General features: G+C 43.1%; 1 protein-coding gene across 3 annotated transcripts in view; it reads right to left on the bottom strand.

Moving 5' to 3' along the window:
* Window positions 1-18,916, bottom strand: part of hdac4 (histone deacetylase 4) — a 123,175-nt gene that overhangs the window by 14,204 nt on the left and 90,055 nt on the right. For all 3 annotated transcript variants that reach the window (XM_082508454.1, XM_082508453.1, XM_082508455.1), the window contains 13 exons: window positions 17,837-17,956; window positions 17,322-17,532; window positions 16,071-16,288; window positions 11,501-11,773; window positions 10,344-10,530; window positions 9,888-10,021; window positions 9,059-9,161; window positions 7,908-7,954; window positions 4,597-4,704; window positions 2,683-2,738; window positions 2,409-2,496; window positions 1,200-1,319; window positions 1,007-1,104 (listed from right to left, as the gene is read on the bottom strand). In XM_082508454.1, coding sequence (XP_082364580.1) covers window positions 1,007-1,104; window positions 1,200-1,319; window positions 2,409-2,496; window positions 2,683-2,738; window positions 4,597-4,704; window positions 7,908-7,954; window positions 9,059-9,161; window positions 9,888-10,021; window positions 10,344-10,530; window positions 11,501-11,773; window positions 16,071-16,288; window positions 17,322-17,532; window positions 17,837-17,956 — 1,763 coding nt within the window. The remainder of the gene's footprint in view (window positions 1-1,006; window positions 1,105-1,199; window positions 1,320-2,408; window positions 2,497-2,682; window positions 2,739-4,596; window positions 4,705-7,907; window positions 7,955-9,058; window positions 9,162-9,887; window positions 10,022-10,343; window positions 10,531-11,500; window positions 11,774-16,070; window positions 16,289-17,321; window positions 17,533-17,836; window positions 17,957-18,916) is intronic.

The raw sequence follows: 18,916 nt of genomic DNA on the forward strand, positions 1-18,916 counted from the left end.
AGAAAAAAAAAAGCGTGAACTCTATTTTCTGAGGCAAATTCTTAATCACAGGAAGCCAGAGTTTGAGTGAAAGTTCCCTTTGGTTCAGTTAACTGTGTTTTCATGATTATATTTTTGGAACTATTCAAGAATTTCTAAAACTTGAAATGAGTGTGCAGGGTTAATTCTTTCCCCTCCTAACGCAAATAAACATATAAATACAGAGTTATAAAAGTAATAACTTAGTAATTTAAGGTCTTCCTAATGGTCTCTTGTGCTGTTAGTATTGGAGAGCTCTCAGTTATACTCATCTCAACTGTCAACACAGTCATTAACATTTAAAAGGTGATTTAATACAGAGCACGGTTACTAGTCTCTTTTTGTGGTTTTATTTATTTATAAATTCCTGAGAGTAGCACGTCTATGATGGTAGAGGGAATGAGAATGAGGCAGCAGCTACTGACTTCAGTCATAGATTATAAGTAATAGCTGCAGTATGACATACATTACGTGGCTGTCATCAACGCAGATGCAAAGAGCAGGGTAGAAAGAGGAGGATGAGGAGGAGAGAGAAGAATACAAAGGAGAGAGATGGGGAGCGAGAGCACCCTGGGTTCTGGGGTGCATTAAGAAGCTAAGGTGTACTTCCGGGGGATTGCGTGCCTAAAGCCGCGATGAGCCAGTGGCCTGTTGGTTTGATGTGTCGGGCTCGGGCCAGATGGACAGACAGTTGCAAACATGGACTCATCTTCAAAGAGCGCTGGAACCAATCCAGGCCTTCTCCTTTCCAGCTGTGTGAACTAAAAATGTATGAGAGACAGGTACATGTCTGCACCGAGTGCATGCCTGTATCTGTGGAAGCTTATGTATAGTTATAGGAGCGCGCCTAACGGGAATCAGATGGGATAAGGGTGAGCACCATAAGTTCTTAACAGCTACCAACAGGTAATTTGTTACACACTGTACTTCATACTCCAAGGCTATGACAGGAAGAGTTAGACTGCAGTGAGTGACATCACTGTCTTACCTGAATGCAGCTAGATACTCTGCATCCCCCATAGGAGGGTCCAGTCCCCCAGTAAAGGCCATGTTCACGTTAAAACCTTCACCTGCTCCACTGCCCACCTAGGAAGCGCAAACACACGTGACTGGGTTTGTTACGTGTGGGCTGACCGAAGGCTGGGTCTGAAAGGTTTATTAAAAGCATTTGTCGTCTTTACCTCATCGGGTGCGCCACTTCCCGGGAAGAAATTCCCATCATCGTAACGATGCAGGGACAGGTAAAGGACACTGGGGTCAGCGTAGAAGGCCTGCTGGGTTCCATTGCCATGGTGGACATCCTGGAAAGATTACAATGGGCATTTTTTTATTAAAAAATAAGCATATAATAATATTTTCAGTGTAATTATCCTTTAAATCTCTTCGGTCAAAGAAAAACCAAATACCAGGGGCACATAGAGACTGCCTCGTCATTAAGACGGATTATGATGAATAGGTTTGAGGAAATTAATGAGATTCACAGAAACGGGACCATCAATCTCTGCACCTCCACTTGGACCAGCTGACTGATGCAGAGAGAGAGTCCTATACTGCCAGACTATATCATCTCCTTCCAGCCTGTTGCGATGTCACAAAAGGATTCAGCGCGATTCAATAAAACACTCGACTTCAACAGCTGCTCACTTTTGCCAAAAGCGTCAGTTATAAATGACCTCATTGTCTATGTCTATGAATGCTACAGTACACAATTTCTAAAAATGTCCCGGCGGCTGGAGGCGAGTGCCATGACAATGAGCCTGCACTCAGCGTCCCCCTGTGACAGACAGAGAGGAAATTAAAAGGCCCTTCAAAGGCTTTGGGGAATGGCCGTGACCAGCCAGGGATGCCACTGAACAGCACCGCTCCTGGACACGACAAAGGCTCCGTCATACCTTCGTATAAATTTTATTTTTTTCTCTGTGAAGAAAAAAGGGATAATATCTGACCCAAATAGCCAGACAAGAGCTCAGTTTGCGGCTGCTATGTTCATAGCCCGTCGCAATTTAAAAACAAGTGGAACAGATAACATAATGAGGATTTTTATATTTTTACTGCCTCATAAATCTAGCAGCTATTTTCTTTTCTTTGTTAATAGAAGTTAGTGAGACGTTTGTGCCTTTGTCAGCTGACAGTCTCTTTCTTTCACACTTTATGGTATAAAAAATTATTTTAAAGTAGTTATGCAGAAGGGATTATTCTGGGATGCAACACGAGCATAAAGAGAAACAAAGAGTAGCTAGCCAACGTTGTCAGTTTCTCTCTCAACTCTTTGTCCTTCAAGTGAGAGCAGACGTCTACCGTGCAAGAACCTTGAGCCACATCGTGTCTAATATTGTACCTGTGCATACAGGTATGCTGTCATGTAACAAACATCCCACTGAGAAACTCACCCAGTCTACGATGAGGATTTTACTGACATTGAGCCTCTGCTGCAGGAGCTTGGCTGCTATGGCGACTGAGTTAAAATAACAGAAACCCCTGAGGATTGAACAAAAAAAAAAAAAAAAAAAAAAAAAGAGAAGAAGACAGCAACAAAATGATGACATTTTAAATTTTATACTCATGCTTAAGCAATATTATTTGCATCATGCAGTAAGTGCTGTATAAAAAGTACAGAAACACTAAAGTAAGAGGAAAACAGCTTTGTAAAATGAGATTACTTACATAGGTGTGCTCTCCTCAGCGTGGTGTCCAGGGGGTCGAACGATAGCGAAGCCATTCTGTCGGCAAAAACAGATCACAGATGACACGCCTGCTCACTTCATTTAAAAGACTAGTAAAAAATAGTTTCACAAATCCACTGCTGCATGCAAAAACCCACACATGGAAATCCATAAAGACTGCGCTTGGACAGTTTCTTAATTGCTTATTTAACGTGGGGGCTTGGGATAGTGGGCCTACACAGGCTGAATTAGCCCCTCGTGTGGTCCCATGGACAGGTGTCCAATCCATCACAGGGCAAACACAGAGTGACGCATAACCACACACTCTCACATTCATACTTACAACTCATCACAAATTAACCTAAAAAGCATGCTAACACAACTGGACTATAACAACGAACACATTATTTTCCCAGCATCGCTATTTACCCCGTAAGGACGAGTAATGTGTCGATGAACAGAAAGAACACAAATACATTCAGAAGTATTAAAATCTATTTCTGTATTCTAAAGAATACAGATGTTAGCTTCTCCCACTGAAAGTGCATGCGTGTCCTCACGGGAACAATGAGTCTGTTAAGGCGAGCTTTGTCAAGGCAGGACTCCGAGCAATTGTTTTTGGAGGGTCCCAGCGCAATGTGGGGACATTAGATAGATGTTTGAGCTTATGTAGAGCGATTGCAAACTGGACTAATGATGTTGAGTCAGCTGCAGCGGATTAGCAGCCAGCCGGAAGATTACTGTAGCGACAACTGCCTCTACTGGTTTCCCCACACACGGTTAAAGAACTCTGTACGGTACCATATGTATGTGAGCGAGTGAAGTTTCTCTATACAAAGAAAAAAGTAATTAAATTAAAACAGACGTGGGGGGAAACAGAAAGTAGAAGCCACAGAGACAGAAGTGTGTGTGTGTGTGTGTGTGAGAGAGGGAGTGTGAATGTGTGCCTTCAGTAGATTTATGGCTTTCTGTGGAGTTCATAGAGTTGTTGGTGCAGGTGGAATGTGGTCATTTGGCCATGAAGGATCCTCGGAGAACCGTCTGCATGTGTGTAAGCATGCGTGCGTGTGTGTAGGTGTGTGTGTGTGCATGTGTATACAAGCATTAATTTGAGGGTAAGTCAATACCAGCAAACTTTAAGCAGGAAATCACTCAAACTAAACTGTGTTGTTGTTAATTGTGCAAAGTGATGCACAATCACTCATGCCCACTCAACATGATGGCAGGATGCTAGCAACCCCACCCAAAACTCAGCTGGGTATCAGCATGGTGTGCTACTGTTTCTTGCTGAAGAACGTCACGAGATAGTGTGCTATACTGGTGCAAAGCTAACGCTAACCTGGTCTGCAGGTGGCTTTGGTGCAACACTTCTAAAGGGGGCCTGTTAATGGGGACTGCTGGCGCTTGCGGTGCGTGTGCACCGGGTCTCCCTGCTGGGTTCAAACAGCAAGCCGCCACCGCCACAGACGCACGAGTCTGGCTGGGATGGGGAGAGGCGGGATGGGGTGGGGATGTCTGTCTGGGAGGTGCGAAAGTTGGTTCTGGAACTTTTTCCTTGTTTTTTTTTTTTTCCTTTAAGGTGTCTGGAAGTACGGCCGGATAGCACATTACTAGAGGTGACCTGATATAGTGCTCTCTTTGCGCTGGGCCTTGTTCTGTCTGTAAGCCTATGTGACTGGAACTCAGGTGGAAAATCGACTAGAGCAGTAAGACCTTAACAAGGATATTAAAATCAAACCCCTCGAAGTTGGAGGGGACCAATTATACTGCAGAGTCCATTTGAGTTACATAGCATTTAAAGGTTAACGCACATTTACCCGCTCCTAAAGGCCACAAGTGCTCCAATGCCTAAAAATACACTGCAGCCCTGCAAACAGCCATGACTAATCGAACTCCACGGAGCATCCAAACCAACCTTCAGTTCTCCCGATGCTACTTTGAAGACGAGCTCCACCACAGAGCCAACAGCCAGACGCGCTGCGCTGGATGAATGGACTTCATTCCAAATGGTGTCGCTGTCCACCTGCCAACACACACAAACACACATGAGGCCTTGTATTGTTTAAATAACATTTTCAAACGGAGCCAAAATATGCAACTTCATACTGTTTTCCACTTATCTATTTTTTGCTGGTGTTACTGACAGCACTTGAGTGGGGCAGAAGTCGTAAAACTGAGCACATTTGAAATCATTTAGCTTGTGTCATTTCACAGCATCAGAGTTACTCTTTGAAAGTTTGTCTGCAGCGGTGCAAGAAGGGCTGGAAAATTTATTCACTGTGAGGAAAACAATAGAGAGAAACACTACGAGACATAAAATTGGAGGATTCATCGCGCTGTGTATAACACAACAGACTTTCTAAAAATCCCTTTGATCCGTAAGGATATGACACTGTAACTCCGCACTCCAGAGACCAATCAAAGACTTAAGTATAATATGATGAAAACACAAAAGCCTTAATTAATAACAGGTTAAGCAGCAAATTTATAGTAAGCTGTCAGTTTATACGTCAGTTTTAAGGTTAAACCATATAGAGGGGTTTTCAGGCAAACAACACTCATTACGTTTACAGATATTTAGAGACATTCCATAATTTATCCACCTTAAAATATTACACGACAAAAAAAACAAACTGTAAAAGGCCGATTAAAAAAAAAATTTTTTTTTTGGTATAGAACATGAGGTTTTTTTTTTTTTTTTTAATGACTAAAATGTGCGTGTGTGTGATCATATCTTTGTGGGGACCAAGAAATGGACGTTTACTATACGTGTGAGGACCAAAATCCTGGTTCCTGCAAGTCTGAAGGCATTTCTGAGACTCAAAATGTGGCTTTAGTGACAGGGTTACAATAGGGTTATGGTTAGGTATAGGGTAAGGGTTAGGCATTCATATATCATGGTTAGGGGTAGGGTGAGGGGATAGGGAAAGCTTTATGTCAATTAGATATACCCATAAGATATGAATACCTGACGTGTGTGTGTTTGAGCATGCTTAGACACAGGGCAACTATTCAGTGGTCAAGCCTGATTAATGCAGAAGCACGGGCAGCGCCCCCCCCCCAGCCCAAATCACTACAGTACCTACACACACATGCATACAAGCCCAACAGACCACAATAGTCTGTGTGATTGATTGTACGCAGAGGGCCACGCACAGGATAATATACACACCCTCCATCAGGCATGGCAGATACTGCAGGCAGATGGAGCACACGATAAACACAGAGAGAAGAAGCTGGCTGAGGAAAAGAAGAAAGTGAAGGCCTGTGTGTCAGTGTGTTTTGAACCGTGCACACATGTGCAGAGCGGCCGACGCCAGAGCTCTAAGCGAGGCTTTCCTGATGTAAACCTGGGGGTCTTTGAATATGTTAACTTTAACCTGCCAGTCGCTCGCCCTTTCATCCACGCCGCTGGCCTTTCAGTCAGTCAACTGACCGAGTGGAACATTAACCTTAGCCACCCAGTCAGATCCTCGGTCCTTCAACCAGTCAGCGAGCCGAGCGAGTCGACAGCCTTTCAGGCAGCCGCCCCCCTTTTCCTCCGGTCTCCAGTGACGAAACTGATCAAGGCCGGATGATTACTCCATAATAACATCCACGGAGAAGAAAAGGGGCTCTTTTAAAGTTGCGCCAAGAAAGAATTTGTCATGAAATGAAACTGTGGAGCGCTCAACATACACTAAAGATACTAAAAAAAGGGGGGAGTGAGGAAGTATGGAGTGCATTGTTGATGAGTGACTAATGGAACCCAATGTGAAGAGAGGGGAACGCGGTGTAAGTGGATGACAGTATGTAGTAGCCGAGTCAATGACTGAGCGAGCGAGCAAATCAAGAGTCAAGTGAGTGAGTGAATGGGAAACTGAATCATATATACAAGTCAGGTTAATGAGCGCAAACAGATGCTGCTCTGAAGCAGCGCGAGTGCTTTATTATTTCCCATGTTGATGTTTAGTTTTGCCTCGAGCCTGGAGGGGGACACAAGCTCGTCGGGGGAAAGTGAAAGGGAAGTGGTGTGTGTGTGCATGTGCGTGAGTGTGAGTGAGTGTATGTGTTAGAGGCAGAAAATAGCGGGAACGTGCTGGTATGACAGAATGATGGTTCTCCACAGGCTGACAGCTTAATTTGAACCCCCTTCCTCTGCAAGCGAGTGAGTGTGTGTATGTAAGACTTGTATGTGTGTGTATGACAGGAAAACAACAATTTAGTCCCATTTGCCATTATAAAGAGCAGAACGGAGCAACGCAGAACTCCGGCTTTTCTTGTTCCCACCGCAGCAGCAGGAGTGGTGGCCCCAAAGGAGGCAAGAAGAGGAGAAAGGAAACAGAGGTATGAGGAGATGAGGAACGATGTAGAGAGATCAGGTATGTGGCAAGGTAGGCATGATGTAGCCTTTCAAATGCTCAATATTGTGAAGACAACAACAAAAAAAGCATGGAAACACACACACACACACACACACACACACACACACACACACACACACACACACACACACACAAACAAACAGGTGCACAACTGTTCCAATGTATCAGTTTTCAGATACATTATCACTTCCAACTTGAAGCAGCCATCAAAATCATTGCCTTAGCACACAAGAATCCCCAAACACAAACTATGCAATGCACACAAACAAAGTCATACCCTCTGCCACACACACACACACACACACACACGCACGCACGCACGCACGCACGCACACACAGCTCGTAACATCTGGTTACAATTACTAACACGGCGGAAAGGCGAGCAACAGCTTTTGTTGCCTCTGGTCCTTGAGGGGTGGTGTTTGTGTGTGTTTGTGTGCATCTGCGTGCTAGTGTGTCAAGGCTGTGTGTGTGTGTGTGTGTGTGTGTGTGTGTGTGTGTGTGTGTGTGTGTGTGTGTTTGTTTGGTGCAAAGAGAACAAATGGGACCATTATTTAGGCAGGGGGCAGAATGAGTGGGCGAAGGAGACACTTATTATACTGCTATTTGATAAGGCTGAAACTATGCTTATTTGCTTCATTCCAGAGTCTGATGGAGCTGTGCCAGATGGGTATTGATTAGACTAACAGTGTTGTAAAAACACAAGTGTCTATTACAACAATTTTCCACTGAATAAACCAGTATGACTAACAATGGCCTTTTCCAAGAAATATCAAGAGCGCAAATTACAAATACTTAATTAGACAGTGAATATTTGGAAGATGACTTAAGCATGAATTAACAAACAGAGTAAGTGACTTACCCCTATGCCTCCACACGGCAACCTCACAAACATGGGATTTACTGAACCTGAAGAGAAAGAAATGAAGTGAAGAATTAGAAAGAGAGAAAGCAAAAGTGAAAGGTTACTAAGGGAAGAGGTTGCACTGCAGACTCACAGACACCCTTAAAACCAACTATTTGACTTTGTGACCTTATCTAACAGCAATAGTACACAAGGGCATGCTTTAATTAGGTGAGGTGAAGAAAAAAAAGTATCTGCTTGACCTCTCAATCAAGCCTTCTTCAGGAAAAAAAAAATCTAGATTTGGCCAGAGAGGGGTCAGTTTGTCACTGAAGAAGAAAATCAATAAACGTCACATTTCTGACATGTCTGAAAACAAACTAAGCTGACGTAGTTACTGACCCCGAGTGAACTCTTTTCAAATGTGTGCTTACACTTTTAATTTCCTTTCAAACAAAACAACATCAGCTTACTTTATTATTTGTAATTTCTTTTGAAATTAAATCTGACTGCTTAACATAATCCTAATCCAGAGTTAAACACTACACCACTAACAAATATTTAATATAGTGTGAATACTTTAATTCCTGATTAGCCGCCACCTTTGTGGTTTATTCCTTTACTCCAGCTCTTACTGTAGGCTATCCCACTTGTACGCTGAAGCTCACACAGGAGTATCTGGTAAGACTCCTGTGTGAGCAGTAATAATAAGAGGAATTTATGCCTCCACTGAGTGAAAGCGAAGATCGCCACTGGGGCTCGCCCCTTTGATTTTTTCACATAATGCAGACTACTTCACTACACCTGCACTTTAAGGCCAGACATAAGTGACTAAGCAGCCTGCGAGACTTTTAGTTTAGCAGCTCTAGTTGGTCCTTGTCTTATCGTAACACCTCTGAGGACTTTATTAGAAGGACCTTTAGTTATGATACGATTTAAGCATTAGAACAGATTCCTTTAAACGGACCCTGCAGAGTCAGGCGGTCAACTTCAGACTTGTGAATAAATGCATGAAACGCTACAATTCTCAAAAACCCAGTAAGTCTTAAAGCATCCACAATTTTTTTAGACTAAACTAATGAGTAATCTAGTCTAGGAGGTGAAGCAGTGCACGCTTGGAAAAAGTGTGTTTGTGAATGTGTGAATGTGTGTGAGGAAGCATGTCTTACTGTCTAGTTTCTGCCGCAGCGGGTTAGTTCCATATAGCATGACGTGGGCTTCAGAGTGGACTGTTTGCAACTCCTCCAATGAGGCCTTCCTACCACGGATACACTGAAAACAGAGAGGAAAAAAAAGATACACAACTTCTGATTAGCTTTTCATGCTCCGCATTTAAACTCCCCGCAAAAACAGGATAGGAGAGCAGAGTTCTGCAGAAGTTTTATCATATTGTTAGTCCGAAGAAATAATATACAGGGCGTCCCAGTGTTGTCACTGAGTCAGTTTAATATTAGATCATATTCGAAACCTCAATGTGAGAGTTTTCACCTATAAGGACAAACGTTAAAAGAAGTGCATTAACACTGCCTCCTTCTGGCTACGACAACAACCTGCAATAAAGTGGTAAAACATCACTGTCAGGGGAAAATAACACAAACACTAATATATGAAACAATTTCCAATGACACAACAACAAATGTGCTGCTTTTTTCTGTTTTTTAAATTTGGGCAGGTGTGGTGGGTAGTTTGATTCCTGGCCTGCTCCATAAGTGTTCTTAGATGAGATACTGAACCCGGAATTGTCCCAGTGCACCTGACTACTTTAGATAAGTGTATTATGAATGTGAGGGAAAACATATGAGCGTAGCTTCTAGTGTAAAGCGTTTAGCATCAATCAAACAGGAGACGACTGCATAAACGTCAGTGAAGTTAACATTTGCTTTCTCAACGTTTCCAAAGACTGACAACGATTCTTATTGTTTGCCTCTGAAAGCTAAATACTCATGTACATTTTCTAATTGTCTTTCAATAATAACACAAGTCTAACTTTGTCTTTACCTCACAGTGCGCCCTGAGGCCTGTTTCCTGCAGTCGGGACCAGATGCTCTGAATGCGGCCAGCGTGCTCTGGATGACTCGTTGTGCTACCACATATGCACTGGTGCTTCTGCATCAAAGACTCATACACAAGACCTGGGAAATTCACACACCACCACGCACAAACATATGGGTGATTATGCACCACTGACAACAAGGATAGAAACAGCTGTCACGATGACATTTTACGGTCACACCATAAGACGTGGTGTGATTATCATCTATTGCACCTGCTTCTTCTAAAGCAACAGGTTATCATTGTGCAATAAGCAAAAACCCTGTTTAGGATGTTTAAACACTGCACACAGCTACTCACTCTCTGCATTGTGTTTGATTACTGTGGTGCTCATGACAATAAAAAGCATCACTGCTGTGTGTGTGTGTATGTGCAAAGAAATAATTATGTAACTCAGCAGACCTGTAGTGAATCGAGGTTTGGCTGGCGGCTCCTGCACGACCATGGGGAAGGAGGAAGAGGCTGGCGATGACTGAGCTCTCGACAGAGGCCGGTGGCCAGCAAAATTGGCCGAAAGCCCGGCTGCTTCCATCGAGGCTTGGTAATTCCTCAACTGGTGGATCCGCTGCTGCTCTAAGAGCAGAGCCTGCTGCTCACAAACACAGACAGTGCAATATTCAACAGAAAGCTGGGCTGCAATATGAGTTTCCCACCAGAAGATGGCACCAAATACCAACATCTTCCTACTTGCTATAGCGCCCAGTTTAATCAGCTTCCATAAAGAGATTCCTGTTGCAAAGAACCAAACTACATTTGGTTGTTGAAGCAACATTTTCTAGCTGACATAGTGCCAAACATGAGTGTTTCACATTAAGGCGTCATAATTATTTTAAACTGCTTACAGAAAAGAAAAGTTATTATGTAACTATTTATGTAATTGTTTTCAAAATGATCTTTAAGCACCTGAGTGGAATATTTCAGTGCTCGCTAAGCAGTCGTGTTTTCCTGCTCTGATGGGTGTGTCTGTCTACACTATGGGCGCCATGGCGACAGTGAGAGGAGTGTCTGATTGAATTTGGCTGAGCGGACAGCAGGGATGTGGCCAAAGAGAGACTGCGATGTACAAATTCACGTGTAACAGAGAGATTTGTTGCTGCTAACAGCTTTTACATAAAATACTTGCACGTGTATGCCCGCATGAAGTTGTGCTACGGACTAATTTCGAGGATATTTATACACATATTATACTGGAAGCGGGTTGGGTAGTCAGTCCAGTCGGGAGGAAAGGCAGATCAAACAAATGTGGAGTGTAATGTTTCAGTCACAAGAAGCTCCATCTGTCACTGCTATCAGTGTGTTGTTCAGCCCAGCTACAACCACTTACTGATTACTGTAATACAAAAAGAATCCTCCATACTGTGTAATCGCTGCCAGTTTGAATCATCATGCACATATATGAAGACATTATGTCAAACATATGAATCTGACACTGCTTTTAGAGTCATGCAAAAGAAGAAACTTTCTCCCTTTTTATAAATGCCAGATTAAACTTGTGGAATTTGAATTTCATGCCCAGTCCGTCTTTTCCACTCCAACTGGTCCCCGCCATTCGTGCTTACCTGTCTGAACAGGAAGTCCTGCTCAGCCTGCCTCTCTCTTTGCTCCCTCTCTTCTTGCTCCTGGGGATCCGGAGGCTCCTGCTTGATGACCACCCCACGTAGCAACCCCGTCTCTTGCCCAGAGGTAGGAGAGGAGGACGATGATGACGAGGAGAGCGCCTGGTGCTCCCTAAGCTCCTCCTCCGTCTCTTCCGGGTGACTCTGGTGTTGCCTGCCTGGTCCTGAGGCTCCCGGGCCTGCAGCTGAGGCCTGATCGCCGGGCTTGGACATTATCTAGAGGGCAAAAAGACACGGCCAGGTCAAACTTTTGACGCAGTGATTTGACGGTGTTATGCATGTTTTTAGAGGAAAAACTGGAACACTTTGGACATAAAAGAAAATATTCACATAACATTCGGCCAAGATTAGGGAGTCAACTGATGATGTTAGGAGCCAGTAACAGAAAGACGTTCCAGAAAACAGAAAAAAGACAGAACCGAGAGTTTCAAAAGCATGAAGGGAGGAAAGCACTAAGGAAACATCAGGGACAACATGCTCCAATTTAAAACTACACTTTGGATGTTTTTCATTCCAAAAATAACTGACTAATCAGTCAGTTAATGAAAACAACCTTAGATAAACCCACCAAAAGCTAACATTAGCCGGGGCTTTTGACTTTTTGCACACACAGAAATAAACCACATCTGTACTCTGGATTCTGATAGGCTAGTTATTTGTTTTCAAACTAATGATATAATCTCCTGAGACTATGGATGAATTTTACTGCTAAGTTCGTCGTGTCTGAACATGTAAGAGAAAAGAAAAAGCGAGGAAAGAGAGTGGAAGCACCGCAGAGGGGGGATTGTAATAATCTTGTTTTGGCAGCTGCCCTCGTCCCTGTCGTCACAGACCTCAACCTTGATGTGCAGGTCATGATTGGACAGGACCACTGTTTGTGCCTGGAACACACACACACGGCTGGCATATTGCCCAGGGAACAGTCCATTGACGTCAGAGAGAGCAGGCTCTTGCCTCATCCCAGTCCCTCTTCTCCAAACAAACTCAAAACACTCCTGCCACACTGACTCTCTTCCTTTCTCTCTCAATTTGTTCTCTTTCCCTCTGTCTAACCCTTCTTCTTTTACAGAGGAAATAGTGGCTGGGACGTGAACCATAAGGGGGACAGACACTAAATAACCCTGTTAAATCAGCTGGAAGAGGGAGAGGAGAGACGGGGTGGTGGAAACACTTGATACACTCGGACTCTGTGCGTTTATTTCTCTCCCCTAAGCACACCGCTGTACCGCCATAGTGGCACACAACAAGCTCAGGTTGGAACCATTTCAAGATTCTTTCATTCATTTCTTTCTTTCTGCTGCAGAAAAAAGCCAAAAGTTTTCAGGAAGACCCCTTTTTCCTGCTGACTTGACTGATAGATGCAAATAGGGAAGGGAAGGAAGACTGCAGATGAGTCAAGAGGTGGATATCCAAGGGTGAAAAGGGTAAATGAAATAACTCCTGCCAACAGGATATTTCTACATAATAGTTAGCACCACTTTTAAGAGTCAAATGGTAGGCGTTACATGCATCACTGGAAACATATTCGTCCCACGCTGCTAACTTTAGTCGCGTATTTTCCCACGTCAAACAGAAATATAGCAGATATTAAAACCAGCTCGCAGCAATCAATATTTCTTGGGGATAATGTTAAATTCCTCATTAAGTCTGATCTTTATGAGGCGAAAACAAAACAAAGGCAATGAGTAACTACGGAGTCCGCTGGGGGAACTTCTCCAATGACTTCCATGGTGCAATGATATTAGGCAACATTAAAAAGCAGGAAATGAATAGACACCTAAAATAGCACTGTCATAATCCTGCTTTGCGGTTAATGCAGGAGCTATAATTACAGTCACAAATATCAGGATAACAAGTCACACACACGGCAGTCAGACACGGACGGCAGGAGAACAACTACACCATTCAGTAGCTCGAGGTTTTATTCATTAATCTACTTCTGTGCATGACTTTGGTAAAATAATACACAGCACTATAGTAACGCTCAGCGATCATCACACGCCAAAGCATTTTCTTGTTGTGGTCTAAAGCTTAAAGTCTAGCTCTTCAGGTGTTCAGGTGATATTTTGAGTAATGGACTCAGGTTACATTTCTTGCTGAAAAAGGGCAGATCGTTAAAGTTAAAGGTGCCATTACAGCTTTTTAAAGCTACGCAGAATGGCTCCAGTTAACTAAACAACCACCATCCTTTTTCTGTCCTGCGTCTTTTAACAACTTCATGCAGTCACTGAACTCCTGCCTCTTCTGAAAACCTCACTGGACGCCTTTTATTTAATCCTGTGTGATAATTCCACTGCTATATGAAGAGGAAATCATCAGGTAAGGGATTGCTTGAAAGTCTATCCGAGGCCCGTCATGGACACCACACACACAAATACACAATTGTCATCCCTTCAAGCCACACAGGAGAAAATAGGCTGCGAGTAACCACGCCAACCCAGGGAAATAAAGCAAACTGTACAAAGACCTCAACGTTCCAGCAGCTTTAAATCCAGTATCTGTTTCCCATGAGGCAAGTCGGGAAAGCAGTAAGCTACAATTAGACCCTAATAATAATAAAAATGAACTGACTTAATTGGAAGACTTATGTAGCAGAACTCAACGCAAAATTACACAGAACATTATAGCTCATTATAATTGCCGACAAATAACCTAATGGGATTTACAGAAATTGCCACAAGCTTTGGTGACTTTACACTTGTTCATTTTTATGCATATATGTTGTTCTGGTTGTACCGCAAACTTTGGCTGCTGATTGTTAGTGATTAGTGGGCAGCTCCTCACCTCATCCTCTGTGCAACTCAAACCATTTTAGTTCCAGTCTCCCTCAGCGCCTCCGTCTAATATGCATGCTTTGTCCGTCTCTTCCTCTTACTAGTGTATAAATCTTTATGTGGGGAAAAACTCTTTCTGCAGATACATGTTCAAGCCTGATCCCCAACCTGAAATATTGAGGTGACATCCACAACAAGAAAGATTACAGGAGGATGTTTCTGGTAAGTATGACACTCACTGCTTGCTTTTTATGTGATAAAACTATTGATTTAGTATCTTAATCATATATAAACAATGGGGGATTTTTTTTGTAAGTTTGCTCACTTACAAATAAACAAACTGTCTTGTATTTTTGTGGCAGTTTCGGTTTAATGGAGAGAGACAGAATAAAAGTCACTCAGTGATCCTCTGCAACCCAGCCAGAATTCTAGATCCCACAGACTAGGGGTTAGGGATACAGCCAGTCAATTAAAGATACGCCAGAGCTCATCTTGTTATGTATATAAAGTACACCTGTTTATTCCAACCTCTCCACCATCATGTCAAGACCAAAAAGTTGTCCAAAATTGTCGAATGGACAACAAAAGCATCAGTAAGAAGCTTGGTGAGGAGGTGAAACTGAAGAAAACTAAAATGACCAACAGTCACCCTCAGTCTGGAGCTCCATGCAAGAGCTTGCAAGAGGATGATCATGAGAAAAGGTGGTGAATAAGCCCAAAACTATTAAGACAGTTGGGCCCACAGTCACCAAGAACACCACCACTGGTAATCTTTCAGCAGCTACAAGGTCCCCCTGCTCAAGAAGGCACACACACAGGCTGGTCTTAGGTTTCCCCGTGAACATCTCAGTGACTCAGAAAAGGCCTGGGTGTCGGACGAAACCATGTTTACTGGGAGGAAAATGCTGAGTATGACCCACAGAACACCAACCCCACTGACAAGCAAAGAAACCTAAAGGATTTAAAGTTTCTGTGAAGAGGAGAGGACCAAAATCTCTCCTGAGGGGTGTGCAAACCTGGTGAGCAACTATAAGAAACATCTGTTTCTCTCCATTAAAATAAAACTACCATTAAAATTAGAGACTGTTAATTTCTTTGCACGAGAGCAAATGCACAAATTCAGCAGGGAGTCAAATAACTTTCCCCTATTGTGCAAGGATATAAATATATTTTTTGGGGGGGCTGCTATGCCTTGAGTAGATGAATGCACGTCCATGATAAGCTGACAAAGCCTCAGATTTTCGATCACATTGATTACTTTTACAAATATTTACCTGATTATTTGAACCTTTGGGCACATTTAATGCAGCCATGTGACACAGTATATGAAATTATGAATTTCAGCCACATAAATTATGACTGTATCATAGAGCAACTTCACACATAAGCTTGCACATACGCACACTCTTCAACAATGAAGCAGTGAGTCATATTTCCTGTGTGACCATATATGGAAGATGCTTCCTCTAGTGCACAGTTGCCAGGGTGACAGTGAGAAGCAGGGACACATGAACACAGAAAGAAAAGAAAAAAACTAGCTAAAAGAATTGCTAATTGCAGGCTGAATCATCCAGCGCTTGGAGAAAAGAAAATAGGACTCACACACATTAACCAAGTCAGTGTCATGTAGATAGACAAACACTCACACACACAGTATATGGACAGACATACAGCTGCCTGCAATACCGCAGCTGTTCAGAGTTACTTTTGATACTGCGCACAGACATGTGTTGAAATACCTTGTTGATGATGTGCTGCTGCTGCTGCTGTTGGAACAGTTGTTTGTGCTTCTCCAGGAACTGCTGGTGCTGCTGCTGGACCACCAGGTGCTGCAGGGCCTGTGTCTGTCCGCACTGCTGCTGGGGCAGAGGCGCCGACTGCGTTCTCCCCAGGGGACGGTGGCTGCGCATGAGCTTGGAGACGGAGGACGATGGCAGCGGTAGGCCACCCAGCCCAACTACAGAAAACACAGAGCGGTTGCAGGAAATGATCTCAAGCATTTTTTTCCAAAAGCTGTGTCTTATTTCTGTAGCTCCACTCATCATTCACACATATTTTAGGTGTTAATTTTAGGTGATTTTATTTCATCTACTTAAAAGAAACTGGAGGCTTTACAACTGGAACCACAGGGGCCCCTCTCATATGACGGATGGAAACCGTTACTCAGGAATACCGGCTGCACATTTTAGCTGCAACGCAGTGCAGGTCCTGCTTTTTTCTAGCTGAAGTGATATTTTAAAATAAGATGATGTCAGACAAGTTTGCCACATTTGTCTCCACTTATAAATTTCAGTAGCTTGGTTCAAGCAGCCCCTGCAATATAAACAGTAAAATAGATCATGCATTAAATGTACTGTAAGTGACAGAGTTTCACTCCTCAGGCTGAATCACATCTGAGCAATCAAAAGGCCAAAAAAGGATTGATTTTGGCAAAATGTATCCTTTGACAGCTATTTAGGTCTTTATTAGTGTTTTTAAGTCATCTCCATTCATAAACAATGAACAGCAGAAGGAAGAGGAAGTCTTGGCCCTCATATATGCCAGCTTCATGGGAAGCTTTCCAAAAAAGATCGGCCTTCATCTTTAGAGGCCAGATTCAGCAGACAATAGCCAATGAGATCACAGATTGCAGCAGTACAGAATGAACTGTGAGGTCATTTTCCGAATCCACGACAAATAATCTCAAACAAAAATCGTATTTATTTTATTCCTTAAAAATCGTTGACGTTTTTTCCTCCAGTGATGCTCTCAAAACTATAAGCTGCCCAAATCATTAGAACCTTGAATTGTGTGTATGTAATCTTTCCAGTAATTATTTTGGCACACTTTGAAACATAATACTGTTATCGCTAAAGCTTAGAGAAGAAACAGCAAAATATTTGGGCTGTAGATTCTTTCGGTGGACCACACAGTATCAATAATTCAGACCTCACCCACTGTTTGAAAGAGAGAAAAATAAAAATCCTGCAAATGTTGCAGTGAAAACTGACCCACTGGACTGTGGCTTGGATCCAGCAGTACCATGTGTTGGAGGAGGGGGTTGTGACCCACCGTGCCCCCTCCTGGGCCCTCCCTGTCCAGTGCTGAAGATGCCAAGTAGGAGGGCAGGTGGGAGGGCAGGAAAGGAGGGGTCAGTGGAATGCCCTGCTGCAATGCAGGCAATGGCAGATGACTCTCGCCATCTTGGTGTCCCGATACCACCTACAAAGACACACAGGCAGGGAGAGGGAGAAAGAGATGTTAAGGTGGGGAAAGAAGGAAAGAATGAAGGCAATGACAAGACTGACGAGTTCAAATCCAGTTACAGGCTCTGTAATATCCTTTGTATTTCTAAGGAAACTAACCAATGAACCTTCTCCACAGTGATGAGAATAATTACAGTACAACTAATGAACGATTCGCTATAACTAATGTCATATTTCCCTCGGGATGAATAAAGTATTCTGATTCTGATTCTGATATCTAAAAGTTTGATTCTGTGGTATTTTCTTTTAAATGGACTCACAGTGCTAGCAGGTCCTGTGGCTGGCAGGCCCAGGGTGATGTTGGGCAGAGACGGAGAGGTGTAGAGAGAGAGGTGGCTAACTGACCCTTCCCGTGTTGCCAGCCTCTGGAGCAGCGAGGTCTGCAGACACATCCACATTGACATAAATACAGTGCAGATCCAAGAAAACAGTGCTGTGTTCAGTGCAAGACTTTTCCATCTCTCTCACACATACAAATGCACACGCAGCCACGGGCACACAGTCATGGATATTAGATTCATTTAAATCTATTTACCATAATATGTAACCACAGCTATGACATGAATAATCCAAATATAACATTAACCTAAAATCAAAACTTCCCCCGAAAATTAAAATTGACTTGCTTTATGAAGACTTAAATGATGACACTGATTAAACAGATGCGGGTCTCTCTGCAGGTGAAGAATGAAGCCAAAGCTTAACAGCCAAAAACTGCAGTTCCTCAAACTGCCACTTGAGGCTGGCATCAAATGCACGTGAGTCCACAGAGAATAACAGAATAGCAGAAATAAACATGTTTACATCCTGGCACCAACTCTTTTGGTCTTCCTACTTACTTTCCCCATTATGTCAACTGTATGGAGCTTTTTATACCTCACCTAACACCACAGGGTCAGGCTGTGGTCCAGGCTCTTTTACACAGAGTTCGGTCATGAAAGGGTTACAGACCCAAAGAGACAGAAGCAACAGGGTTAACTTCAGAGTGTACCTAACCTAGCTGGCTGAAGGCCACTGATGAATACCTGATGATTTTGGAGCTGAAGAGCCCATGCAAGACTTTTGAAAGTACCCCTCGTGTCTCTTTGGATGTAAAACATGTTTTTTATCCACTCGTGCGGCTCGTTATAAAATGTGAGATCACTTAAAAATTGCAGAATGTTTAAAAAAAATGTCGATGGGATTCCAGGAATCACATTCGGAGACTCCAACTGTCTCAAGATGTGCAGAGTTCACCATTTTTGCACCTGAGAAAGTTTGTGATGCGGGTTATTTGTCCTTGAATTTTCTGTGTAGCCTGTATGACTCACACATTATGACTGTATTATCTAGGACTGATT

The sequence above is a fragment of the Aulonocara stuartgranti genome (assembly GCF_965226115.1).
Source record: "Aulonocara stuartgranti genome assembly, chromosome: 16".
NCBI classification, from domain to species: domain Eukaryota; kingdom Metazoa; phylum Chordata; class Actinopteri; order Cichliformes; family Cichlidae; genus Aulonocara; species Aulonocara stuartgranti.